This window comes from Hippocampus bargibanti, linkage group LG05, assembly GCF_051943395.1.
Source record: "Hippocampus bargibanti isolate YZ-2025 linkage group LG05, ASM5194339v1, whole genome shotgun sequence".
Lineage (NCBI taxonomy): Eukaryota > Metazoa > Chordata > Actinopteri > Syngnathiformes > Syngnathidae > Hippocampus > Hippocampus bargibanti.
This window is the reverse complement of record NC_142738.1, coordinates 24,330,417-24,357,500: the sequence shown is the minus strand read 5'-3', so window position 1 is coordinate 24,357,500 and position 27,084 is coordinate 24,330,417. Positions and strand designations below refer to the sequence as shown.

Sequence of the window (27,084 nt, the reverse complement as noted above, 5' to 3'; positions counted from 1 at the left end):
CTGTAACGCCTTTTTAAAACGCGACCAGTGCCAGCTGCAGTGCGGCGGTTGGAACTCAAAAGTTGGTTTTGAAACAAGCGTTTGAAAAACGCTTTTGTTCACCGCAAAAAAAAAAAAAAAAAAAAAAAAACGACCAGTGTTTTTATTTGAAACACGTTCAGCAGGTGCTTCACTTCGTTTGTGTTCAATATGAACACTAGAGGGAGACGTGGGTCAAATATTAAGACTTGTTGAATGATGGGTTACATACAAAAGCTTCATATCCAGAAATGCCAAAAGCATAAATAGGATACACCATCAGTTCGCATTCTGTTTTGTTTCCCACCTTTTGGCTTGGGAGTGACCACAACGCGTCAATCTTCTCCATGCAAGTCTTCTTCTGCATCCTTCTCTGGCACAAATGTCGTCACGTCTTTCTTCGCCACACCAGCCAAACGCCTCGGATCTCAAAACACCAAACCGGATGCCCTGTCACGCATCCATGAGCCGGCAGAGAGGGAAGAGGTTGCTACCAGCATCCTGCCGGCGCAACATATCCTGGGCGCTCTGAGGTGGGAGGTGGAGAAGAAGGTTCAGGAGGCGCAAGGTGGTAACCAGGCTCTCTCAGTCGACCCGCTTCATCCCGTTAACCAGGTTGCCGTCCGCCATTGAGACGGCCCAACTCCTGGTTAACCACGTCGTCCGTCTCCACGGGATCCCGGTGGACATCGTGTTGGACCGGGGACCGCAGTTCATGTCCAAGGTATGGAAAAATTTCTGCGGGGCCATAGGGGCGTCGGCGAGCTTGTCGTCTGGTTACCACCCTCAGTCCAACGGCCAGACGGAGCGCAAGAACCAGGACTTGGAAGCGGCTCTACGTTGTGTGTGTCTCCACCGTCCAGCGTCGTGGGCCCTCCACTTGCCGTGGGTGGAGTACGCGCATAGCACCCTGGTCTCTTCAGCCACAGGTCGGTCACCTTTCATGTCTGCCTGTGGTTATCAGCCTCCGCTATTTCCCACCCAGGAGGGCCAGGTGGAGGTCCCGTCCAGTCAACATCACATCACCTCAGACGGGCCCATCGGGTGTAGAAGGAGACCAGAGCTGCCCTGTCGCACATGGCGTCCCGGAATCAGAGCATAGCGGATCGTCGTTGCCGCCAGGCACCGGACTACCAGGTCGGGCAGGAGGTTTGGCTGTCCACGAGGGATCTCCGGCTGGCCGGGACGTCGGCCAAATTGGGCCCGTGTGTCCTTTCCGCATCGAGGCCATCCTCAGCCAGATCTCGGTCAGGATCCGGCTGCCCCCCACGATGAAAGTCCATCCAGTATTCGATGTTTCCCTCCTCAAGCCTGTGGCAACCAGCCACCTAGCGCCGGCGGCCGTTCCCCCGCCCCCTCCGCGGATGGTGGACGGTGACCCGGTGTACACCGTGCGCGAGATCTTGGACTCACGGCGCATGGGCAGGGGCTTGCAGTATCTGGTCGACTGGGAGGGCTAAGAGCCGGAAGAATGTCAATGGGTCCCCCGCTCCTGGATCCTCGACCCGTCACTTACCCGAGCTTTCCACTCGGCTCATCCCTCGAAACCGGGTGGGCCGCCAGGGGGCGTCTGTTGATGGGGGGCACTGTCACATCCTGATAGGCGACAGGTGCACGCCGTTCCCCTCCCTATTCCTCCGGCACGCACACCTGTTGCTCATTCACTGATGTGCCTTCTGAGTATAAGAGTCACCCTGTTTCTCCCTGTATTTGCCGGTGTATTTTCCTTTTTGTGTTTCACCACTGCCGTATGCCAGGTTGGTCGCTATCCCTTTGTGCTGTCTTATTGTTTGGTGTTCCCCTGCATGTCTCAGTAAAACATTTTGAACTCATCGACTACCTCTATCGAATACTTCGGATCCAGCTCCTTTCGGTCCGACGAGGTCGTTTTGTTTTTTGCTTCGTGCGGACGTGACAGTTCTAGAGCAGTGGTTCTTAATGTGGTTGGATGCACCGAACTCCACCAGTTTCATATGCTCATTCATCAAACCCTTCTTTCAATGACTGTGCCCACTAACTGCAGACTAGTCAGAGGGGTGGACCTCTGTGGCGGAGGATCCACCGAACCCCTGGCACCGACTCACCAAACCCCGAGGGTTCGATCGAACCCACTTTAAGAACCACTATTCGAGAGCTAGGATGCTGGCAAGCACAATGGCTGGAGCAGTGAGATAAGCAATTCAAGACCTAAATGCCAGCGAGACAAAAAGTTAGGACCCAAAAATACACAAAGCACGAGAATAAAGTGGGCTTCCAAACAAGAATGATTGAATATTGAAAAAGAGATTTGGAGTGAGGGTTGGAGTCTTGCCTGTTGCCTGGGGTGGAGTCAAACACCTTGCAAAATGGAAAAAGAACAGCAAGACTGATCACTAACACCACCTAATGCTTCAAAAGCCAGCCCCGCCGTACCGCGGGTCTCGTCAGGGTGCAGGGCATAAATATTATCCAGAAGACTGGAATCCAGACCCAGGGAGTGGATCACCCATGAGTAGTGATGGGTAAAATAAAGCCAGCCAAAGGAATTTCTGCGGTTAAAGGTTCATTACTCAACGTTTCATTCACATTAGTTCTCTACTGACACCTGCAGTACAGCGGCAAGTATAGCAGATATAATCGTGAAATGCTTTTGACAAGAACAATGTAACAATAACATTGGTGCTCGGGGTGCGAGAATGCTTCCCAGGGGTGCGACGATACCCTGGGGGCAATTTACAATTTTTTGGGGGATAATGGTCGGGTAACCGAAAAAAGTGAAACATTCTGGAAATCAAGAAGTGATTGCGTTATTTGGCATTAGGGATAATGCTAATTAAGTTGTAAAGTAAACCATGCAATTGTTTTTTTTAAATAATTATTTCATATATATAATATATAATACATTTATATATGTATTATTATTATTTGATGCTGTTTTACTTGTTTGTTTCTTACACATTATTATTATTATTATTATTATTATTATTATTATTATTATTATTATTATTATTATTATTATTATTATTATTATTATTATTATTATATCAATATTGCTATTCATCAATTCTGGATGGGTGTGCGAGAACTGGTTGGTGAATTGAATGGGGTGCGAACAAGTAAAAAAGTTAAAAACCACCGAACTATGATAAAAGGCTAATCCAATCCAAAAGAATGCCCCAACGTAGCAAAATTAAGGCTCTGTCAATCATTGAGGCTGATATTAAGCAAACTTGCTTCATTTGGTCTACCCTGGTATCATCAATCAATAAACTATACCTATCCTGTACGCAGAATGAGACATTTTGGTTTTAGTGATTAAATGACAGTTAGTAGCAGTACGTATTGCAATTTTAACAGTATGTAATGAGTGCAAATATGCATCCATCAATTTTCCAAACAAATTTATCCTCATTAGGGTCACGGAGGGAGGGGTGGGATGCTATCCCAGCCGTCTTCGGGTACGAGGCGGGGGACACCATAAATTGGCTGCCAGCTAATCCCAGGGCACACAGAGACAAACATCCAGTCACTCTCACAACTAGGGACAGTTTGGAGTGTTCATTCAGCCGCCATGCGTGTTTTTGGATTGTGGGAGGAAACCCTCGCGGGGCCCAGGGAAAACATGCACACTCCACACAGGGAGGCCGGACCGGGTCTTGAACTCGCGACCTCTACACTGTGGAGTCGGCGTGCTCACCACTCAACTACAGGGCTGCCCTAGTGCAAATATGGAATGAGTCATTACAATGATAGCAAGAAGAATGTTTATGAATAACCCTGAATAAAGAGGAGTTGAGAACGGTCATGATTAAAGGAAGCTTGAATCAATGACCGTTTGTTTAAGCTCGATGAACTGTGCCACGAATAGGGGTGTGTTTAAAGAGCTAGTGGTGGCAGGCTTGAGAAAAGAAATGCAAAGGGACATTCTGCCAGGGACAATTACTGTACCACTGTTTTGCATAATTTCGCAGAATCAATAATTTTATGTGTTTATCTTTATAAAAACTGTGGTTTCTCATGATCTACTTATGACACAGTCTCCTCATCTTCTGTCACGAATATCATTTACTTACAACTGGGATAGGCAAAAGCACCCCTCGTGAGTAGATTTTAATCTTTAATCAAACCGGTTTAATGAGGGATTTAGTTGTTTTATGAAAATCACTTCTTTTACTCTCCTTTCAAACCATCATTGTTCTTTCGCTAAGATTTTAACCTCATTGTCGTCAAATGAGTGGTTGCTAGCTTTTAGGTGTATATGTACTGCCGATTGAGGCCCACTCGTATTATACCTGCGCTGTTGATAAAGTCTTTTTTTAAGAATTTGTTTAGTCTCCCCAATGTACTGCCCTTTACAATTTTCATTCTTACAATGTATTGAATAAACTACATTACTTTGTTTTTTCATTTGGCAGCCTATCTTTTGGATGCACTAATTTTTGCCTTAGTGTTTATCGGTTTGAAATAAGTATGAATTTTGTGTTGCCAAAGGACTCTTTGTAGTTTTTCAGAAACTCCTGCAATGTAAGGTACTGCTACTCCTCTCCTTTTTGTATCTTCAGAATGTTTGGTTTCATTCCCTATTCTTTCTTTCTGACATTTGTTAAATGAGGGCCTGCTTGTTGATTGTAAAGGAGCACGGAGCGGAATTTGCTCAGCGGACTGACAGCAGCAGTCTCCGCCCCCTAGAAGTGGACGTGAAAAGCAGATCTCTGCCACTCTGACATACAGGAAGAAGTTCAATAAGCTTGACAGAAGACGCCACTTCTGGAAAGAAGTTCGTTTGAAATACAAACACACGTCCTTTACACTACTTGAATGATAAAGTAGAACATGAAGAAGGAAAGTTGATGATCTGGACGAGCGCTGCAACGCGTGGATTACTTCAAGCAAGACATGGGGGCAATGGGGGAGACCGGACGAGTTTGAAGCAGTTCATTACGTCTTCAAAATGTCAGAGCACAGATCCAGTTTCCTTCACATTGGAGACATCGTGTCTCTCTACGCAGAAGGCTCGGTGAACGGCTTCATCAGCACTTTAGGGTACGTCGCTTCTCACCCTTCCACCTCTCTTTCAAACTCAGCAATCTGGACGAAGAACACTCCCACGTGTGTGCGTGTGGTCCCTCTCTCTCTTTCTCTCACACGTTAAAATCACATAATCATGTAAATGAGACACCACGACCCTTTCCAGTCCGATGTTTGACACAAATGTAACTGGTATGCAAAGCAGGAAGAAAAGTGCAAACGCTTACGATCGACTTTCATTTTGGTTAAGTACCAGTGAGGAGGAAGTGGCGCTGCTGACGTGCTTACAAAATTCCCCACTTAAGTGAAAGAAACCACGATCATCAGCAGTCAACCCAACAATGTGGGGTGGAGACAGTGTTGTTGGCCTTTTAAAAATGAGGGCACTTTTTTGTGCACTGCAGTGCTGTTGTTGTGTGGAAAAATAATGGAATGTCAATCACTTAACATGAAATTACACCCATCATACAACAGAAAAAAATCACTCAATACGAGGGATAGACAAGTACCCTTCCAAGCTAACAGTTTTGGACATATAATAGGCTTCCTCCAAGGTATTGAGTACTGATGAAGGTTGCCATACCATCCACCAATCTTCATCCACCCTAACCCGTCGCAAGCCCAGCCTTGCTGTCTTGTAGCAGTAGGCAAGGTACGGCCTGAACCTTTTCACTAGTTAATTGCGTGCAGGATCTTTAAAAGTCCTTCTGGAACAAAGTCCACAATTTTTTTTGGGTGACCGGAAGCGACTTCACATTATTTTGACTGAAGAACTGGAAGGCACAATTGTTGGCTCCTTAACTCATTCACTGCCAGACATGTGCAAAAATGTGTCCATGTTTTTTTTTGTCATTTTCACTCAAATTCCAGGACCCACAGAATATTGAGTTTTAGGACTACATAACCATTCAATGCAGCGTAGGAGACCTTAGACTCTCTTCTTTCATCAGAAAAAAGTAAATTCCTAAATTATATGGGTCTCAAGTTATATATGCCTGAAATGAGGGCGGCTGGGCAAAATACAATGCAATGCATTCATATTTGTTTATATGGCGCTTTAACAACTGAAGCTGGATCAAAGCGCTAACATGGAAAAAAGGGAAATGCTGCCCCCTTGTGGAAGGGACAAATCATCACCAGAGGTCTGGCCAATGCTTTATCGGCACCCAAGCAAGAAAAAAAAACCTGAACAAATTTGGGAATGGCACTCTACGTCTAACTTTGAATTCCCGAATAAATTTGGCAATGGCAGTTAATTTTAGTTTTTAAGCCTTCACTGATTGATCCATCCATTTTCTTATCTGTTTAACACCACAGTGGTCATGGGTGTGCTGCAGCCTGTCAGCGGTGTTTGGGCTCTGGGCAGGATACACCCTGAACCCATTGCAAGCCAATCGCACGGCACACATGCGTTCACAATCACACCCTGAGACAATTTGGAGCGTGCCATCAACCTGCCACCTGTCACCATTCACCAATAGAAGTTTGATTACAAACAAGTCTTCCTTACACATAGTTGGTGCTAAACTTTGACACCTCGCTTAATCATCAAAATGTATCAGAAAAACAAAGGTATTTGGTCAAAATCATCTGTTCATGGCCAAATTGAATTTTGCACAGGTGTGAAACTCAGAGCCCAAGGGCCAAATCGAGCCAACCACATCAATTTATCGCAGACCAAAGCGAATTATGTACACCGACTTTGTTTCTTTCTAAAATACCAGAATTGCAAATTGTCTTCACTTATAAAAACTTTCAAATATTGCAATCTTTTTTGTCACTAAAACCCCTTTTAAAATAATTGAAAACATATTTGAAACTAACAGCCATAACCTTCCTCTGGAGCTCACAAACTAAATTGATTTCGGCCACCTGTATTGGCTGGCGGCATCCATACTTGGGATCAGGATCAGCGAGTCCTCCCCAATAGTGAATACTTGTACCCTTGTGGGTCTGGGACAAAAAGTAGTGTTAAAACCTAATAACAAATAGTGCAAACATAAGATGCATATTTATATGGAAGATTTTGATATTGTTCTTTCGCAAGTTTAGCATTTTTTCCAACACTTTTCGAGCATTCATTCATGCAAAGAAAAACGTCAGGGCACACCACTAAACAACATTGTGACAAAATCTGTCCCAAAATAAATGACCATCTCGCCTCAATCGACTCCAAAATGTACTGATTCAGTGTGAAGTCTATGCCGGTTCATCTAAACACAAACTCGTGTTCTGTTGTACTTTCTGCCAAACAGTGTACGAGCGTTTATTTGTGGACCCCTGCGCTGTATGTTTTAGACCAGCGGTTTTTTTGCCCGTCGAACCAGTTTGATGTCAGACAATATTTTCAGGGACCGGCCTTTAAATGTGACGGGCAAACACAACTAAATAATATAATAATACGACTTGCATGAAAACTGTGTTATTATCAAAACACAAATAATGACAGGAACGTCCTACCTGGCCGGAACACCCTCAGGTCGTGACGGTAACTTTGAAATGTGCCTTCAAAATAAAGTATGCATACCGCAATTACAAAGTGCCTGAAAACTCCAACCGGCGTATCTCAGGCAGAGGGGGCTTGGCGTGTGAGAATTTTCTGTTGAGATCATTCCATGTTTTAGGAAGGACTCTTTGTACTGTCAATTAAATGTAGACTTCTTTTTGTTGAAAGTCTGAGGTTTCTCTTCATACTCCTGTCTTAGCCTTTTCCCTTCACAATGAAGCTTTCTAAAATGTTTTTTATTACTAATATTACTAATTCCCGGATTTCATTTTCGTGTTAACCGATATCACGGCCGAGAAATGCACTTTTTACCTCTGTCAAATCACATTCTAGTAGATTGATGTAATAGAGGATCCGGTCATTTTACAAAATAAAACGTCCATAATACATAAACCGTAGGTAACGTCAAGTCATTTATTTTTCTGTGTGCCCTAGTACCAAATGACCCACGGTACCAAATGAGTCCGCGGCCTGGTGCTGCTTGAGAGGATACGAACGTGACTACTTAATGGTTAAGCAATCATTATCATCCTATTACTTGTGCTTCTACTTTTGATCTCTCAGCTATAATTAAGTGTCAGTATTTTATAGGTTGGTTACCTGGCCAACCTAAATCAAGCCTACAGACTTATATAACTTCCAGGGGAACACGAGTAGCCGGCAAAGTCTGTTCAAAAGATAGTTCACCAGTGATTGGACATTGTGTTGTCCTATGAACTTTTGAAGATGCAAATGCTTGCGTTGATTAAAATAAAATACAATTACAGTCAAGTTTTCTTTCCATATTGGTATTTATCTGTTTCCCAATTGTCAATCTTTTTTTGATTAATACTGTGGAAAATCATGTCATCTAGATTAATGTATGTGTGTTGTGGAAATAAACATATGCCAACAGCATTTCGTTTAGCTGACCCAGAATTGAGAGCATTTCACATTGCCCCCGTGCTATCTAAATCCTGCAAAACAAGCATGATCAACTGGCTAAGGAATGACTTTGCCCCACCCTCTCTTTCTCAACATTGGTCTTACGGTTTGGGACAGTTTGTTTTTAAATTTTTTAAAACCTGATTTTCCAGCCATTTTTGTCTTTTAATTTTGAGAATGATGAAGAGGAACTATCTTTCTAATTTGGATCTTTCCAAAACCAGTGGCAAATATCTTAACTATTTAATTCCACACTGTGGACTTTCACAGAAAAACTCCCAAAACTGAATCACACCTGCAGTATGTTGATACAAATACAAAGAGGCAAATAGGGACATTAATTCATTTTTGCTGGACGGTGTGCTACTACTCTCAGTTTCTATGTCACTGGTGTTCGGCTTAATCAACAGGTATAAGCATGCAGCAGCAGGCTTGTCTTGTGTAAAATATCCTCCTCGGATAGCGTTTCTTCTCCCACCCCTTTCCTCATTCTGTTCTCTCGTCTCTATCTTGTTTTTTCAGTGTGTTTAACGCCGTCTCTGGGGCTATAATTAGCTCCTGTGTGTCCAGCCTCGTTGCTTTATCTGTGGTTCATGGTTAACCCACTTACAGAGAAAACCGGACATATAAAGCAAGTGCATTCGTCTAAGCTCCTCCGTTGTTGATTGCCGTTACTTATCCATGGGGTTTTACCGCTGTCCTGTTCACCGGTTTTGCATTTCGCTCGTTGGCTTCATCTGCCGCTCAATGTCACACTAAATGGGACTTTTTAGGAACTTGAGCTCAGTGACTAAGGAAGAGCTGTGCTTGTTGAAGCCAGTCTTGCATGAATAGGGTGAATTGTGCATTGCATGACAGCAGGGTGAATGGATTTTCTTGTACTTTTCTGCCTTTGTATATTACTATTGAATTACATGATTTTTGACATATATTCAGCCAGGGGCAGTATAACCAGTAATGCAGCAATGAAACGGCCATGACGTTCACAATGTAATGACCTCCATCCAAGTAGAAAATGACATAATATCTGAAGAGACTGAAAGAATACAGTTCATTATTTGGAATTGATTGATGATCAATCACGGGCTACTTTAGTCTTAACTTGTTTGACCTGTAAAGAACAACATAAGCTGAGCTACAGCTAAGTAAACCTATGCCATCGTAGAAACTGTCAGGGGAGCATTAGTTTTACATGTACATTCTATATTGCCTCTGTCGATCTAGGAAATCTGAATGAGTGGTTACATGGTTTTTGGTTTTTCCCTTTGTCTGATATGGCATATTTATTTTGGGTTTAAAACTGTGCTTCATCAAACTGAGTGGCGTTGTTAAGATGTGTGCGATATTAATTTCACAAGAATAATTGAATACTGATAAATAAATAAATACACAGCACACAGCACAATGCAATGCAGTTGTAGTATGAGAAGCTGAATCATATCTTTATTGCCAAGTATGTAGAACAAACAAGGAATTTGTCTCCAGTAGAACACGCTGCACTAGCATCATCGTAAAAAAATTGCAAACAGGTACTTTCCACAATATTAATTTTAACCCTCTCTCTCTCTCTCTCTCTCTCTCTCTCTCTCTCTCTCTCTCTCTCTCTCTCTCTCTCTCTCTCTCTCTCTCTCTCTCTCTCTCTCTCTCTCTCTCTCTCTCTCTCTCTCTCTCTCTCTCTCTCTCTCTCTCTCTCTTTCAATCTCTTAAAATCTGTTACTTCGATCTGTTAAAAAACCATCAACATACATTTTCAACCACTGACACAGCCCATGCTTTGGATTCCATTTGCACAGTACTGCCTACAATTGTAGCCCAGTGAGTGCAAGTTAATAATGTTGAAGCATGCACATGCTAAATGAAGAAAAAAAGCAGGCATGGTCTCTAATCAACACTGCACAGTTTCCCCTTGCGGCAATATCCCACTGGTGCTCACTTTTGTAGCCTTCAATGGCTTCATCTTGAGTAAGATGACCAAGAACTACACATACACAGAGAGCAAGTGTGTCAACACCAGCCGGACACATGGCAATTGCACATTATCAGCTACAAGAACTATGTGGAAAGTTGTTGATTTGCACATGTTGCTCTTTTCTGCAGTCTTGTCGACGACAGGTGCGTCGTCCAGCCGGATGCAGGGGACTTGGCAAACCCTCCCAAAAAATTCAGAGGTACGTGCAACAGGCCGCACGCACCAAAAGCCGTGGAGGCTAACCAAGCTCCTCACTGAGGGCTTTTTGTGTGTCACGTTTCCTCCAGTGATGTTTTGTTGAGTTGAACTGATTCTACTTGGTAAATAAACATGTCCTCCAGCTCAAGTGCATTTCTGCCGTAATCACAGGCCGACTCATGGAGGTTAATGTCAGCGTGCCTGACTACTTTGTTCGTTTTATTTGCAGATTGCCTCTTCAAGGTGTGTCCCATGAATAGGTACTCTGCCCAGAAGCAATTCTGGAAGGCGAAACAAGGAAAACAAGGGAGCAACACACAGGCAGACCTATTCAAGAAATTACAGGTTTAACTTTATCCAACCCACCTCGGCCATCCTACATTAACAACTTTCATGTATGCCTTGTAAAAAATATTGGTTACTTTTTTTGCTTTCTAGCACGCAGCAGAACTTGAGCAAAAGCAGAATGAGTCCGAAAATAAGAAGCTCCTCGGAGAAGTTGTTAAATACAGTAATGTTGTACAGGTACAGCCAGCCGGTCTGCAAACGCTTGCGTTGTCTGATTGTCCTCACTGCAGATCCATGTTGTGTATGTTCTGCTTACTACGGCTTGTCCCTGTAGTGGTAATCATTCCTCATGTATGTTCTTAAATTAATTGAATAAAGCAGGTTGTGCTTCAGATGTTTCTTCACGCAAATAAGATGCACAAAAATACTGCCAATCTCTGAACGTGCACAATTTTTGTCTCTCAGCTCCTGCACATCAAGAGTAACAAGTACTTGACAGTGAACAAGCGACTGCCTGCCTTGCTGGAAAAAAATGCCATGCGAGTTTCTCTAGACCCAGCTGGGAACGAGGGCTCCTGGTTCTACATCCAGCCTTTCTGGAAGCTGCGCAGTGAAGGAGACAACGTAGGTTGGCCTTTTGCCTGCGCTCGTCACTTCTACAGACACTAACGATGCGCCAAAATGGAAACTCCCTTTTCAATTCTTTGGCCTGTTCCAGTAACCTTTATTTCATTTTCCCCCATCTCCTCTGACTTTAGCAACCTGTGGTTAAAGGTATTGCTCTTGGTTGTGCATGACCATTCTTATTCGCTCAGATTAAGAAGTATGGTTGGAGAGGCTTTCCCTCTCCTCTAATCCCAGTTTCTCAAGTTTTGCTACACTTGCTGTAAATATTCCAGTGCACAATTGAACATTTAATGGTTGCAAAATTGTGCATTCAAAACCACAGTATGTTTGATAGTAGATAGCATGACATTCAGTTATGTTGAAAAAAAGGCACACAGAATGGAATGATTTGCAAATCCCAATGCACTCTTCCTCCTTTAAATATATTAAATACGTTTTTTTTTTCAATGCAAAAATACTATAGGTGGCAAAGGCTGCAACGCCTGTCACCCTGAACAGTATTATGGATGGAGTGAGAAATACAATGTTGTAGATACAAATTATAAAACTAATGAAAATAATAATAATTGTATCATTATTATGTTGTAATGCACTGGGCTCTGTCAGAAACTCTGATAGCAACACCAAAAAAATCAAATTAGTTACAGTTTGCCCCTGAAATTATGAATTTAAAAGAATGTTCATGATCCCCAATCCAAAATACTGTTAAATGATTAAGATCATTTTTTTACCGTGCTATGTTATCCTATATTGGAATTTGTACGTAGTTTAGCATGTGATTATTCATCCTGTAAATGGAGGAGGGTTTGCTGTTTGTTTACCCGAATGTATGTATGTACGTACTGTATGTATTTAATGCTTAGTGAAAGAGAGCATGAAACCTTGTACACTGCATTCATGCCAAGTCACCATGGCAAGCGCACATTCTACATACGTGCATGCTTACATCCTATTTGCAGTGAGCATGTCTTCAATTCACCCAGTTGCACATAACACCTCCAAAATGGAATTGGTGGTTGAGACCTTTTGCATGAAGAATAATATCTGTTGTGATGTTTAAGGAAAAAAAATGTCCCAAACTTGATTTCAAGGTGGTGGTTGGAGACAAGGTGGTGCTGATGCCAGTGAATGCAGGGCAGCCTCTTCATGCCAGTAATATTGAGCTCCTCGACAACCCTCGTTGCAAGGAGGTGGGACCATTTGTCCATGAACTTTGTCAGTTTCGCTTGTTGACCCGCCCCATCCTGTTTCATTTTTCAGGTTAATGCCGTCAGCTGCAATACGAGCTGGAAGGTCACATTGTTCATGAAGTTTAGTGACTACAAGGAAGACATCCTAAAAGGGGTTTGTTCAATTGCTGCCATATCTGTGGACATTTTAGTCAAGCTGTTTGAATTGGTGGGGTGGATGCAAGCGTGCTATGCCGTGCCGATGTGTCTTCTCCCAGGGAGATGTGGTGAGACTTTTCCACGCAGAGCAGGAGAAGTTTCTGACCTGTGACGACTACAAGAAAAAGCAGCATGTCTTCCTCCGTACCACACTACGACAGTCTGCCACCTCTGCCACAAGCTCCAAGGCTCTCTGGGAAGTTGAGGTAAAACATGAAATGTTTGCCACAAAAATGGACAAAATCCGACTTCAACGGACAGTTAGGACGGCGGAAAAAATCATTGGCACCGCCCTACCCACTCTCGAGGATTTGCACACTGCAAGAATCCAAACTAGGGCGCGGAAAATCTTACTGGACCCTCCGCACCCTGCCCACCACCTTTTCCAGCTACTCCCCTCAGGCAGGCGCTACCGATCCATGCGCACCAAATCCAGCAGACATTTAAACAGCTTCTTCCCCCAAGCCATTAACTCTTTGAACTCTTTCATCAGTAGCCAAAATGGAACTGTATAGTGCCACTTAGCAGTTTTTTTTGACGACGATACTAGTGCAGTGTGTTCTACCGGAAACAAATTCCTTGTGTGTTCTACATACTTGGCAATAAAGATGATTCTGATTCTGATTCTGATGATTAACCTTTTTTTTCTACCCGCATCCTGCCAATGGTCAAATTCTGATTAGTGTCTGGTTCTTATAGTTGCTCCCTTGTTCATCACAGTTTTTTTCAAAGCTCTGCCACTTTCTATCACTCACAATGGGAATATGAAGAAGAGTCAGAAAGGGGGAGGGAGAAGTGTTAACTCATTCACAGCCAGACATGTGCAAAAATGTGTCCACTCCAGTGCCAGGGTTTTTGTCATTTTTACTCCAATTATAGGACCCAAAGAATATTGAGTTATAGGACTACATAACCATTAAATACAGTGTAAGAAACCTTAGACTCTCTTCTTTCACCGGGAAAAAAAGATTTAATTCCCAAGTTATATGGATCTGGAGTAATATGAGGTGCAATGGTGGTGGCTGTACAAAAGGCAAATGCTGCCCCCTCGTGGGAGGTAAAAACATTGCCAGAGGTCTGACAAGCGCTTTATTGGCACCCCCCGCAAGAAAAACCAAAACCCGAACAAACGTCATATTTTAAATTCCCGAATAAATTTGGGAATGGCAGTGAATGAGTTAACAAGGCATTCAAGGGAAAATTAGAATTGAAGGACAGCTGTATTTTCACCAGGTTATAATTGCGACACATGACAACAAAAGTCATTCACAATGAAAACTGCTTGATCTTCGTGCATTTTCTCATGTATCAGTTTATTTATTGATTGATGTCTTTTTTTGTTTTTATACTTTTGTATTATACTTTATACTGTCTTTGCAGGTTGTTCACTATGACCCCTGCAGAGGTGGAGCTGGCCAGTGGAACAGTTTGTTCCGCTTCAAGCACCTCGCGACTGGCAATTACCTCGGAGCTGAGGTGAGGCCTTTTCAACAGAACATGCTGATACTTTTTTACAATGCAGCAAACGAATTACAGTACATGTACTTTAATTACTTTATAGATCAAATCAAATAATTATCTTTTTTTTCATTGTATTTTATGATTCACGTCTTAACATTTGTGATACAATGCTGAATTGCGAGTGAATAAGCCCACTTTAGTAGGATGCTACTGTGCTGTAGGTGGCAGTGTTTCCTATGATGCAGGCAGTGTCAGGTCTTTGCTGCAGTTTTGATTGGCTGATGGATAGGACTGACCTATGCTGTGAAGAGAAATTTATTTCCTTGAAATCACTTTTCATTTATTGCAGGAAAACCCTGAATATAAAGTTAAAACAGTGGAGCCCAAGGGAGAGGTGAGTTTGTTTCATGACGACTTTGAACCAAAGGTCATCCTGGAAATCTCAGTCTTGCACCAACGCATTCAATCATATCATTTCATAATTTATGCACAAGAAAGTGAGCCACTTTTTAGATCATGTTACCCCATGAAATGAGTTAGACTGCAAGCGAATGAGTCATGAGAAGTTGTTTGACTTAACTCCATGTCCCCCTCGGTCTCGTTATGCAATTGTGCAAGCTCTCTTCGACGAACAAATTACTGAACGCACACACACACACACACACACACACACACACACACACACACACATATATATATATATATATATATATATACAGTAAAGTCTCGTTATATCGATATTCAAGGGAGTCCGAAAAAATATCGATATAACCGGGACTATCGATATATCCGACCCTGTTTGCATGTAATTTTCTCCGTGCGTGCATAGAAATAGTATCGATATAACCGGGACTATCGATATATCCGATATCGATATAACGAGACTTTACTGTATATATATACACACACACACGCATGCCTTCTCCTATTCTATATCTAGCTTCTCAAGCCCCCGAGCCACCTTGCACATTTGTATTCAGGCAGTGAGCAAACACACAATATATCTTACCCTCACACACTTAGTTATGCCCATGCTGAATTTCAGACACACGGGGGGCTCCTTATATAACGTCTGGGTTCTGTGGAGGGGCTGAGGGGCGCTCAGTTAAATTGGTGGGAAGGTAGAAGACGTGCTGTCTATTCCACTTCGTTCATCTGTGTTAAGTTGCTGGGGTGAGTCGCAAGCGGACTGGTAGAGGGCCTTTTGTCGGGCGGGGGCTGAGGTAATGGAGGGTTATCAAAGCTGAGGTGTGAAGGCACCACTAGGGAGCTTCCGTGTGACATGCAAAAAAAACAAACAGTAGGCATCATGAAGTCATTAAGTTCTACAAACTAAATCTATAATATGGGCCACTTTACATATGGCCTTGTGGCTTTCCTAAAACATCCATCCATCCATTTTCTGGTCCACTTGTTCCTCACCATAGTCACAGGGGGAGGGTCTGCGGGGACCAGATTTAAAAAAAAAAAGACCAATGTGCTGGATCTGGCTCGCAGACTGTAGTTTTCGCAACTCTGATATACAGTAAAGCAATATCTCTGTCCTCCGGATATTTGTGTTTGTTGCTACAGGATGAGACAGACTCAGTATATTGCAAGAGAAAGCATCAAGCAGCAGACAAGATTGCTTTTACGCTGGTTTCTGTCAAACATGGCAATGACATAGCCTCTCTCTTTGAGTTGGATGCCACCACGCTGCAGCGCGCTGACTGTTTGGTGCCCAGGTCAGTATTGGACTTTTGCTTTTGCTTTTGCTTGAGTAATATTCAGGAGTGAGTAATTTCGTGTATCGTAAAACTATGTTTAATTTATAATGCACTTTTTTAAAAAACAAGTGTAGTTCCCCAGGTACGAAGTTCCTAAAAGTGAGAAGAGGAAAAAAAGTTTCTCATTGGGATGAGAAAAGTCTCGCATCCTGATGGGAAAGTAGTGAATGTGTTCATAGCCAGTGTGAGCATTGTTTTAAAATGTTCAACATTTGTATTTAGGAATAGTACAGTAGCATTGTCACTTGAATCAATGTAAAAGTGTGTCCTTGGTGTCATTGAAATGATCAGTGTTTGAGAAGAGGGTTTGCACACTGCTTGATATGGCAGAAACTTTGTATTCAATCTAATTGGATTCTAATTGGATCTAATGGATACCTCCCTGATCCACTGCTGACATGGATGCTTTGATTTGTGAAATGTAAATTTCTCCACTGCGAGACTAATAAAGGCAAATCCAATCCAATCCTCTCCTCTTCCAACTAGAACTGCTTCATGTCATCACAAAGAGGGTACAGCAAGTCCTGAAGAATGAATGACTCTGTGTCTTTGTGTTGTCATATTTGTTATTTTTTCAAAAAAAAAAATCCCCAAGATGGCGGCGCGTGAACACGCAGCGGCTCCCCTCTCCCGGCAAATTGGCGTTTTCATGTTTATGTTTGTTAAGTAATTATAAGTGCCTTGCATGCTGGGTCCGAGAGGACAGTAATTTCATCTGTGCTGTATGTCATGCATATTAGCATATTTGACAATAAAGCTGACTTTGACTTTGACTTTTTGACTAATTATGCAAGTATAATTATGGAGCAAGTTGTTTTCTAACTCCATTATTGTAGTACACTCTCTTCCTTTCAGGTTCCTTTGACAATTTGGCAATTTTTCAAAACCTAGACTTAACCTTCTCAAATGTTTCACAGAAACTCTTATGTGAGACTGAGGCACCTGTGCACCAACACATGGGTGACCAGCACCAATGTGCCTATTGATGCAGAAGAAGAGCGCCCAGTCATGCTCAAGGTTTGCCCAGCGACAGGATGTTCACACAACCAATTCTTGTAAGTTGAACTCAAATAAATGACGTTGGCATTTCCTCTGGTGGTCACAATAGATTGGCACCTGTTCCACGAAAGAGGATAAGGAAGCTTTTGCGATTGTATCCGTTCCCCTGTCTGAAGTGAGAGACTTGGATTATGCCAACGATGCCAGCAAGGTTCTCGAGGCCACCGTCAGGAAGCTTCAATATGGAAACATTGCTCAGAATGAGAGAAGGTAAAGTCAAGTCGGCTGTTCACAAACTTGGCTTTTCTGAGTTCATGATTAGACGTTTTGATATACCCCAACATTATTTACAGGTTTGTGACTAAGCTGCTGGAAGATCTGGTTTTCTTTGTATGTGTGGTTCCAAACAATGGCCAGGAGGTTCTGTCTGTGGTCACTTCTACACCTAACCGAGAGAGGCAAAAATTGATGAGAGAACAAAACATCCTCGCTCAGGTCAGCACGTATATCTCAACTGTTTCAACTGTCGCGTCTCACACACACACGCACAAATACAGTATTTAAATTGTTAGTGTAATGTAGCAAGTCAGAGAATGAGTTTGCAGTGGTGTAAAGGCTACAATGGGGCTTAATATTGTATTTTTCAATGGCTACTTTACAGTCTGGTTACTGGTACATGGTTGGTTAGTCACTTAATTTCAATTCGTCATCAGAATTCACTTTTTTCACGTTTTCAAAATGAAAAAAAAAACTTGCTGCCACCTGCTGGACAGATTTCAAATGGTTTACAGTGCAATTACGCCTTTATCTTAGAGGCTATTCCAGAGCCTTTGGCTGTCATTAAAAAAAAAAGGACATGACATATAAATATGTCATTGGTTGTAGTGGCTCGCAGTAAACCATTGTTGCAACTGTAGGATTATTATAATAAGGTCTTTTTTTCCGAAAGAGACGGTGCATTAAGATGCTAAAAGGTGATAAGATGGTGCGGTATCTTAACTCATTCACTGCCATTCCCGGAAATTTTTTTCTTGCCGGGGTTTTCTTTCAATCTTCAGTCAAGCATCTGGCAATCTTTTTTTCCTTCCACAAGGGTCAACATTTACCTTTTGTACAGACTGCCCCACTTTCAATGCACGTTCAAGTAAGCTCAAAATAAACTTTTTTTTATTAATGAAAGAAGATATTCTTTCATTAAAAATAATTTCTTGCGCTGCATTGAATGTTAATGTAGTCCTAAAACTCAATATTCTGTGGGTCCTGGAATTTGAATGAAAATGAAAAAAACTACGGCACTGAAGTAGACACATTTTTGCACATCGTCTGGGAGTTAAAAATCATGTATGTTTGGTTATATATTTTTTAACAGTTCAAGCAATGCGGGTTGATCCGTCTCTTTAAAAGGATGTGCAGTGCAATTAAGATTAAAATAGCCATTTATTGGAGACAGGCGGCCCGGTAGTCGGGTGGTTAGCATGCCGGTGTCAGAGTGCAGAGGTTGCGAGTTAGAGTCCCGCTCTGGCCTCCCTGTGTGGAGTTTGCATGTTCTTCCCGGGCCCTCCGGTTTCCTCCCACATTCCAAAAACATGCATGGCAGGCTGATTGAACACTCCAAATTGTCCCTAGGTTTGAGTGTGAGTGTGAATGGTTATTTGTGTCTGTGTGCCCTGCGATTAGCTGGCAACTAATTCAGGGTGTCCCCCGCCTGGTACCCAAAGACGGCTGGGATAGGCCCCAGCACCCCCCTGCGACCCTAATGAGGATAAAGCGGTCTGGAAAATGGATGGATGGATTTACTTTAAGACACTACTACAAGGGCAGGCTGATTTACTACATTGAAGGCAAAGTCTGAAGATTGTTGTTTTTCTTTTCCCACTCAGATCTTTGGTATCCTGAAGGCTCCATTCACAGACCAAGGTGATGGCCCGATGTTGAAGTTGGAGGATTTGGGCGACCAGCGCTACTCCCACTTTAAATATATGCTGAGACTCTGCTACAGAGTGCTGCGACACTCTCAGCAGGACTATCGCAAAAACCAGGCACGTCTAAATGGAGGTCTTATTGAGTTCAAGCGCACAAGTATTCAAGGTTGTCTAAGGTTATTTGGTGACTTTGTAAAAGTCTTGCCAGGTTGTTTACTGTACAGTACAAACGCAGGTTTGCTGGGATCGTAGTTTGCTGTATGTATTCGGCACTAAATACAGTACCTGCCTGATGTCTTAAATCATTAATTGACATTAGGTGATGGCATTTTGAAAAATTAAATTAATAATTTTCTTAACTAATAACTATCATAAACCCAATCATTTCCAAATAAGGTGAGATAATATGTTAAGAACGCAAATAAAGGGTATCACAAAATATATTGCGATGTAGATCCAGTAGGATTTAGGCTGACTGTATCTCATTTACTGTCTAAACTGGCAATCAAAGGAATCATTTTCAAAACAATAAGTGGACATGTGGCCTTCCACAATAGACAAATGTAATTAAATGGTTATCCTTTTTCACCCGATTTGGCAATGGAACTTTGAAAACAACATTTTGGACATTTTCTTAGTTTATTCAGGTGAATGTAAGGGTAGGTCAGCTGAAAAAAAAACATTCTGTAAATTTAACACTACAACGCTAGCAATGGCCAATTATTCAACCAATTGTTCCTTTACCCCCTCAACTCCATTATGTATTAATTTTAAGAATATTTATTCTATTTTTAATTCCATTTGTACAGGAGTATATAGCAAAAAAGTTCTCAATCATGCAGTCTCAAATTGGGTATGAGATACTGGCTGAGGATACCATCACTGCTCTGCTGCACAACAACCGCAAGCTGCTGGAAAAACACATTACGGCAAAAGAAATTGAGACGTTTGTCAGCCTTCTAAGACGGAATCGAGAACCCAGGTAATTCATTGCCACCACTCACACTTCCCAGCTGATCACGTCGAAACTGGTATGTTGCCTCGCTAAGAAAAAAGACACTTTGCTTCTAATTTGGCTGCATACTTTCCATACTCTGATTGTCAATTTAATGTTGACATACTGCAATACTGTATATTGTTCTGTGTAGACAGTGTTTGCATGTATTGCACAGCTAAGTGCATAGCTAATTTGAGTGAGCTACAGAGATCCCCGAATGAATCATTTTTCTCTGCATTTGCATGTGCCATTTTCACGGCTCACTCACATTTGATTTGATATACTGAGGTTTTGCCTGACTACTTATGTAGTCAGGCAAAACGGTATCAAATGGTATCAAATAAGTAGCAGTTTTACTTTTGTCTTTTAAGTCCCACTGCTGAAGTGTGTGTGCGCTCTTTTCTTACAGATTCTTGGATTATCTCTCTGATTTGTGTGTGTCCAATAAAACTGCCATCCCTGTCACACAAGAGCTCATTTGCAAATTTATACTCAACCCCGCCAATGCGGACATACTTCTCCAAACAAAGTGAGTTACATCATGCAGTGACATAAATATCACATTTTCATTTGTGCATGGATTATTCGTTTTTTTTCTGTGTTACAACTACACTTTCACACTCTCACATCCAGACTAATCCCTAATACTGAGACACCCCTGGAGTCCTCTTTGATGCAGGAGGACGGGGAAGAGGAGGAGGTTTGGCTGTACTGGATCGACAGTCACAAGGAGCCTCATGGCAAATCCATCCGCCATCTGGCTCAGGATGCGAAAGGCAGCCATAAAATGGATGTAGACATCATCACATACTACAGGTAGCCTTATTTCTGGTAAACCTTTTTTTTGGGCCTGTAGCAAAATGATGAGAAAAATCAGACAAGCGAGTTTTTTTTTTTTAACAGCAGAGAACCAGCCTTTTATCTCAATCCCTCATTAATTTCCTCTTGTCAGGTATCAGCTGAACCTGTTTGCTAAAATGTGCCTGGACCGTCAGTATCTTGCCATCAATCAGATCTCCGCTCAGCTTCCTGTGGATCTCATCTTGCGCTGCATGTTTGATGACTGCCTGCCCTTCAACCTGCGCGCCTCCTTCTGTCGCCTCATGCTTCATATGCATGTGGACCGCGACCCACAAGAAGCTGTAGTCCCTGTGCGCTATGCGCGCCTCTGGACCGAGATCCCATCCAAGATCAGCATCCATGAGTTAGCATCGGACATCTGATGATCTCATGGGACAAACAACACATCGCGATCTGTCACGTTTCTATTATTGTTGTGTTCCCTGCAGATTTGAATACGAGTCAGCAGATTCCTCAAGAGAAGAGATGAAGAGGAAATTTGCGCCCACCATGGAGTTTGTTGAAGAATACCTCAAGGATGTCGTCAGCCAGCCTTTTCCATTTGGGGAAAAAGACAAGAATGAGCTGACTCTAGAGGTAGAATTAACCTGACAAGTTGCAAAGAACATCATACTCAGTAAATAAATACATTGTACCATGGTACAGTGGTCTCAGAGTGTGTGTCTCTGGTTTAGGAGGTGAAGATCATTCAATATTGTACTATCGTATTGCCATGTCATGTTACACAGACATTTTTAACGTGCTGTATTATAACAAAGGTGTCTTGCTTTGTTATTCAACTCATTCACTGCCAGACGAACAAAAATGTGTCCACTCCAGCGCCAGGGTTTTTGTCATTGTCACTTAAATTCCAGGACCCACCGAATATTGAGTTTTAGGACTACGTAAACATTCAATACAGTGTTAGCAACCTCAGGCTCTCTTCTTTCATCAGAAAAAAAGTTAATTCCTAAATTGTAGAGTTCTGGAGATATATGAGCTTGCAACGAGGGTGCCTGTGCAAAATACAATGCAATACATACATATTGGTTTATGTTGTGCTTTAACAACAACAACTGAAGCTGTAACAAAGCACGAACATGGAAAAAGGAAACGTTGCTCCCTTATGGAACAGAAAAAAACATTGTCAGAGGCCATGGCCAGCACTTTATCGGCACCCAAGTATGAAGACTCAAAAGCCAAACAAATTTGGGATTTTCAATTCCCGAATAAATTTGTGAATGACAGTGAATTTGAGAGTTCAACTGCATGCTTCGCCTTCAAGGAAGTGCTCAATGTGTCTATAGGCTTCAAGTACACTAGTAACGTTCGTACTCTACATTTCTGAATGTTTTTTTTTTACACTCTGGTCTCCTCTAGGTGGTGAATCTCGCTCGTAACCTGGTTTACTTTGGTTTCTACAGTTTTAGTGAACTCTTGCGACTTACCCGCACTCTACTGGCCATACTGGACATCGTCCAACACCCACTGACTTTCATGAACAAGCTCACCAAAAGTCCAGAGGCTGGTGGGTGTTCCTCCGTGCGATTTTAGTTTACTCTCTCTCCCATTTAGATGTATTGATTCCATCGAACCAAATGTGGTCATTGCTCAGTCACTGGTGGCATAAGTGGTACATTCACCTGACTGGTGCAATTGGCTCTCACTCAGTGATGGTGTGAATGTGAGAGTGAATATCCTCTTTTCTTGTGGACAACTTTGACTTGGCTAAAACATGTTAACTATGTCAACGAATACAAGACAATTATCCAAATATGTGAAGGTGGCTTCCTCTCCAGGTAACAATGTTCTGCGCACGATCCACGGCGTTGGTGAAATGATGACCCAAATGGTGATGAGTCGAGGTGTCCCGCAAGGCCTGCCTGACACGCCTCCTTCACTGCGCTACGGCAAAGGACACATGCCTCTGGATAACGAGGACGTCATGGTGATGGACACCAAACTAAAGATCATCGAGATCCTTCAAGTAATGTGCTCTCATTGTCAATGCACATCGCGTCATGTGGTTGAACGTCAAATTTGCCAATTTGGTGGTGTTCTCACTCCTCTCTGCAGTTCATCCTCAGTGTGAGGCTGGATTACAGGATCACATATTTGTTGTCCATCTATAAGAAAGAGTTTGGAGAGAAGAGCGTATCAGAGAGTGTCAACTCTCAAACTGACATGCTCCTCTTGATGACACGTAAGATGCCTTTTTTGATTTGCGTTAAGTGATTGGACTTAATTTGTCTTGTCTCGCTGCTCTGCTGTACACTTTGATTTCTGTCCAGCTTCCGAGCCAGACATTGATGAGATTGCGACTAAAGCAGAGAGCATGTTTGCTGGGAGGTAGGTCAAATATGCACTGCCCTCGCACTCTCAGATCAATTAAATGCTTAAAGGGAAAAGCCAAAAGGAGAAAAAGAAATGCTTCTTGTGTCCAAATGTGAGTGAGAATTTAACTTCCTGTTTATCTCAGCTCCGAGTTAAGTGCAGTGGAGCTTGATGATGAAGGTGGCCGAACATTTCTGAGGGTTCTGATCCATCTCATGATGCAAGACTATCCGCCATTGGTGTCTGGGTCACTGCAACTCATCTTCAAGCACTTCAGTCAGCGAGCTGAAGTCCTACAGGCCTTCAAACAGGTACACAAAAGTTCACATCAGTTAATTAGGCATTGTGGTATCTATAATAAGAATACATTACATTTTAAGCGCCTTTCAAAGCTCTCAAGGACACTTTACAGTCACAGACAAGCATAGTACTATAATAAATAAAATAAAATACAATCGCAAATAGAATGCAATACATAAAATACAATTATAAATAGAAAAGAGCTAGATCTACACAGAAAATGCGATTTTAAATAGGTGGGTTTTGAGATGGGACTTGAAGGTGGGAAGATAATCGATGTTACGAATGTTGGGAGGAAGTGAGTTCCAAAGTTTGGGGGCAGAGCAGGGGGGAGCACACAGAGGCAGAGGGAGGAAGAGGATCTGAGGGAATAAAAATTTGAAGGTCAGATAGGTATGGGGGGGTAAGGTTATGGATAGCTTATCTTAACTCATTCACTGCCAGACGTGAAAATATGTGTCCACTCCAGTGCCAGAGTTTTTGTCATTTTCACTCAAATTGCAGGACCCACAGGTTTATGTTAAGCTTATTTGGTTCTCAAGTTATCTGCAGTAGGTGTCACGGTCTGCATGGTGGTGATGGCGGGCGCGGATCCCAAAAAGCAGCCAGGAGGGAGCAGGAGGTTGTGTTTGATAAATTGTATAAAAATAAAATCAACAGGAACAAAATCTATAACATCAAAAACTTTTGAACGGAAAAAAATACAAAGTATCAAAAGAAAACAAAGATTAAAAGTCTGCCAATATTAACCAAACACATGCACTGCACACAATGCATACAATTGCATACAACAGCATACAATGTGTTCAACAGCATACAATGACATTCAATTTCATACAACAGTGCATCAAACAACAATGACATTCAACAATTACCCGACACCGAATGGTCGTGCCGGGGGTCCTTTTGAGTGTCACTGATTGGAAACGACCAGCACCTGTGCAGGTGCAGGCGGGGCCGACAGCGCCCCCCGTTGGTCTCCAACCAGATCATGACAGTAGGTTGTGGGTGCAGATGTACAAAAAGCAAATGCTACCCCCCTGTGGGACAGAAAACATTGCTAGAGGTCTGATCGAAGCTTGAAATGCACCCCCACCCCGGCAAGAAAAAACATAACACAAAAAGATTCGGGAATGGCCCTCCACGTCATGCTTTTGAATTCCTGAATAAATTCAGTAATGGCAGTGAATGAGTTGAAGCATTTCACTGCTATTTTAAACCTACATTTTGCCATTTGTGCCTTATGTATTTCCTGTGTCTTTTTCCTTTTTTTCCCACCTTTTCCAGGTCCAGCTTTTAGTTTCAGAGCAAGATGTGGAGAACTACAAGCAGATCAAGGCCGACTTGGACCAGCTGCGTCTAACTGTTGAAAAATCTGAACTCTGGGTGGAGAAGAATGGAGCCTACAATGGTGAAGATCTTGGTGTCAGACAGGGCAAAGAACAAAACATCGAGGTAAATAAAGAGGTATCAACAACACAGTTGACATGTTTATCTTGAAATGCGTTTCCCACACATTCTTGAGTCAAGGCACAGATTTTGCAAATACAGTATGTCATAAAACAGTTGATACATTATTGACAATGTCGCGATACAGTTCAAACATTGGGTTGACTCATTTGAAATGGAAATAAATCAAAAATAGGCTGTCAATATTTGGTCACTAAAACTATTTCATAGAAATAGTTTTTATTTATAGAAATAATTGCTGTAGAAATCTTTCTAAAAATAAATGTGAACGTTTCTCAGTCTTTCTTGGAGCGCCTGTTTGTCGCTTTTGTGAAGGCACAAATTTTCCTGCGCATCCTCAAAATCAAAGTGTCCTGAATGTTCCTGACAGCTAGGTGTTGATAGATATTGGCATGCCTGAGGACAGTGCGCAATTAAAATTGCTTGTGATGACCAATTTTCCTTTGTGTCTTGCCAGGAGACTGCGCTGATCACAGTCCACGATGGGAACAATAAACCTCAAATAGACAGCAACAAGGAAAACAACTACAACATTGTCAAAGAGGCAAGTTTCATGCCCATGTCTTCACATGTTCTCATTGGATATCAAAACTTCGGTTTGGTAGTTTTCAATTGGGTCTTATTTGTGCCTCATTGGTAGATCTTGCTGCGGCTCAGCAAACTGTGTTACCATGGTAAGAAGATCCGTACACAGCAGCAGCGGCTTCTGAAGAACATGGGGGCGCATACAGTTGTGCTGGACCTCCTTCAGATCCCCTTTGAAAAAGTGAGCCTTAACCACCACTGCGGGGTGACTTATCTTGTGACAAACTGCCTGATCGTAACTCCCGTTGCCTCTCTTTTCATTGTTCTTTCCCAGAGTGATGATAAGATGAATGAGATCATGACCCTGGCACATGCTTTCCTGCAGAACTTCTGCAGAGGGAACCATCAGAACCAATTTCTGCTACATAAACACCTCAATCTCTTCCTCACTCCGGGGGTGGGTATGAGTGGAATCGTATATGAGAAAGCACGACAATAAAAGTGAAGGACGCTTTATCCGCAGCCTATAATGGCGTAGTGGAGGATATATTTTTTGACCTGCCAGATTTTAATGAAGCCTTAATTCACCCCTCACCCCACTCGCATCGCTGACCAAAGTCGTGCCTCTCATAAATCTGCCTGCGACATGGATGCTAAACATGCAACTACATTGCAGCATATACACAAGTTGATATTACCCCAGGCCGCTTTGTCGATCTCGTACCTTATTCATGTTGTAAAGTCGCCAAACATGAAATGTTACCGATTTAATCTTGTCTGTCTGGAATTTACAATCAATTTAAGGTAGAAAAAGAGGTGATCAACTTACTTGACGACACAGTGGTAAGGGTAAATTTGGCCCAGGGTCTGTGTCTGTGTAGGAAATTACCATAACAGACATTGACCTTTTACAGTATTTGCCTCAAGGGCTCTCTATTTCCATTCCTTTTAACCAGATTTCTACAATCATCTACAATCAAACTCTCTGTGTGACAAGGCTGTGTGCTGTCGTCAAAATGAAGGTGGATGTGCAATTGACATGTTCTTTGGTTACTCCTCCAATCTCTAATTAGCCAGTTTTGTCACACTGTGTCAAGTTTAGAAATAATTATTCAAAGTGAAACGCGTCTGTGTTTGTACACTTTCTGATTGAACTGCTTAAATATTATGACACCAGTACTGTATGTGCACCTTCTAGGAAAGATGATGTAGGTGACATGTAAATTGTGTTGTGATACTTAAAAAGACACATGGGACAGAATACGAAAGTCGACTGCAAATAATGGTTTGCAAAAGTTGTTGCTATAAAAAATGAGATCTGTGAGTCATGTTCAAAAACAAGCATTGTCATCACAATTGCACGTCATGCTGGTATCAAGTATCCGTCGCTAGTATCGGCGAATATTCTAATTCAGGGGGTGTCAAAGTAATTTTTTTTGCCGCGGGCCACATTTTAGTTACAGTTTCCTCTCGAGGCTCGTTATGAATTTGGGGAAATCATTAGAATGTTTCATCCCCTCCATATATTGCATACAGAACACACAA

General features: G+C 42.3%; 1 protein-coding gene across 3 annotated transcripts in view; it reads left to right on the top strand.

Moving 5' to 3' along the window:
- Positions 1–4,722: 4,722 nt before the first annotated feature.
- Positions 4,723–27,084, top strand: part of itpr2 (inositol 1,4,5-trisphosphate receptor, type 2) — a 64,477-nt gene continuing 42,115 nt past the window's right edge. For 2 of the 3 annotated variants that reach the window (XM_088997406.1, XM_088997405.1), the window contains exons 1-29: positions 4,787–5,040; positions 10,553–10,623; positions 10,852–10,967; positions 11,061–11,147; positions 11,376–11,534; positions 12,629–12,727; positions 12,798–12,881; positions 12,985–13,131; positions 14,306–14,401; positions 14,736–14,780; positions 15,959–16,110; positions 17,070–17,169; positions 17,261–17,421; positions 17,505–17,646; positions 19,032–19,190; positions 19,883–20,055; positions 20,480–20,599; positions 20,704–20,886; positions 21,023–21,274; positions 21,360–21,507; positions 22,291–22,438; positions 22,710–22,897; positions 22,987–23,113; positions 23,202–23,259; positions 23,390–23,555; positions 24,832–25,011; positions 25,472–25,558; positions 25,655–25,780; positions 25,874–25,996. In XM_088997406.1, the coding sequence (XP_088853532.1) occupies positions 4,949–5,040; positions 10,553–10,623; positions 10,852–10,967; positions 11,061–11,147; positions 11,376–11,534; positions 12,629–12,727; positions 12,798–12,881; positions 12,985–13,131; positions 14,306–14,401; positions 14,736–14,780; positions 15,959–16,110; positions 17,070–17,169; positions 17,261–17,421; positions 17,505–17,646; positions 19,032–19,190; positions 19,883–20,055; positions 20,480–20,599; positions 20,704–20,886; positions 21,023–21,274; positions 21,360–21,507; positions 22,291–22,438; positions 22,710–22,897; positions 22,987–23,113; positions 23,202–23,259; positions 23,390–23,555; positions 24,832–25,011; positions 25,472–25,558; positions 25,655–25,780; positions 25,874–25,996 (3,789 nt within the window). In that variant the 5' untranslated portion in view covers positions 4,787–4,948. Of the gene's footprint in view, positions 5,041–10,552; positions 10,624–10,851; positions 10,968–11,060; positions 11,148–11,375; positions 11,535–12,628; positions 12,728–12,797; positions 12,882–12,984; positions 13,132–14,305; positions 14,402–14,735; positions 14,781–15,958; positions 16,111–17,069; positions 17,170–17,260; positions 17,422–17,504; positions 17,647–19,031; positions 19,191–19,882; positions 20,056–20,479; positions 20,600–20,703; positions 20,887–21,022; positions 21,275–21,359; positions 21,508–22,290; positions 22,439–22,709; positions 22,898–22,986; positions 23,114–23,201; positions 23,260–23,389; positions 23,556–24,831; positions 25,012–25,471; positions 25,559–25,654; positions 25,781–25,873; positions 25,997–27,084 lie in introns of all 3 variants that reach the window. The other variant, XM_088997404.1, reaches the window with a different exon arrangement.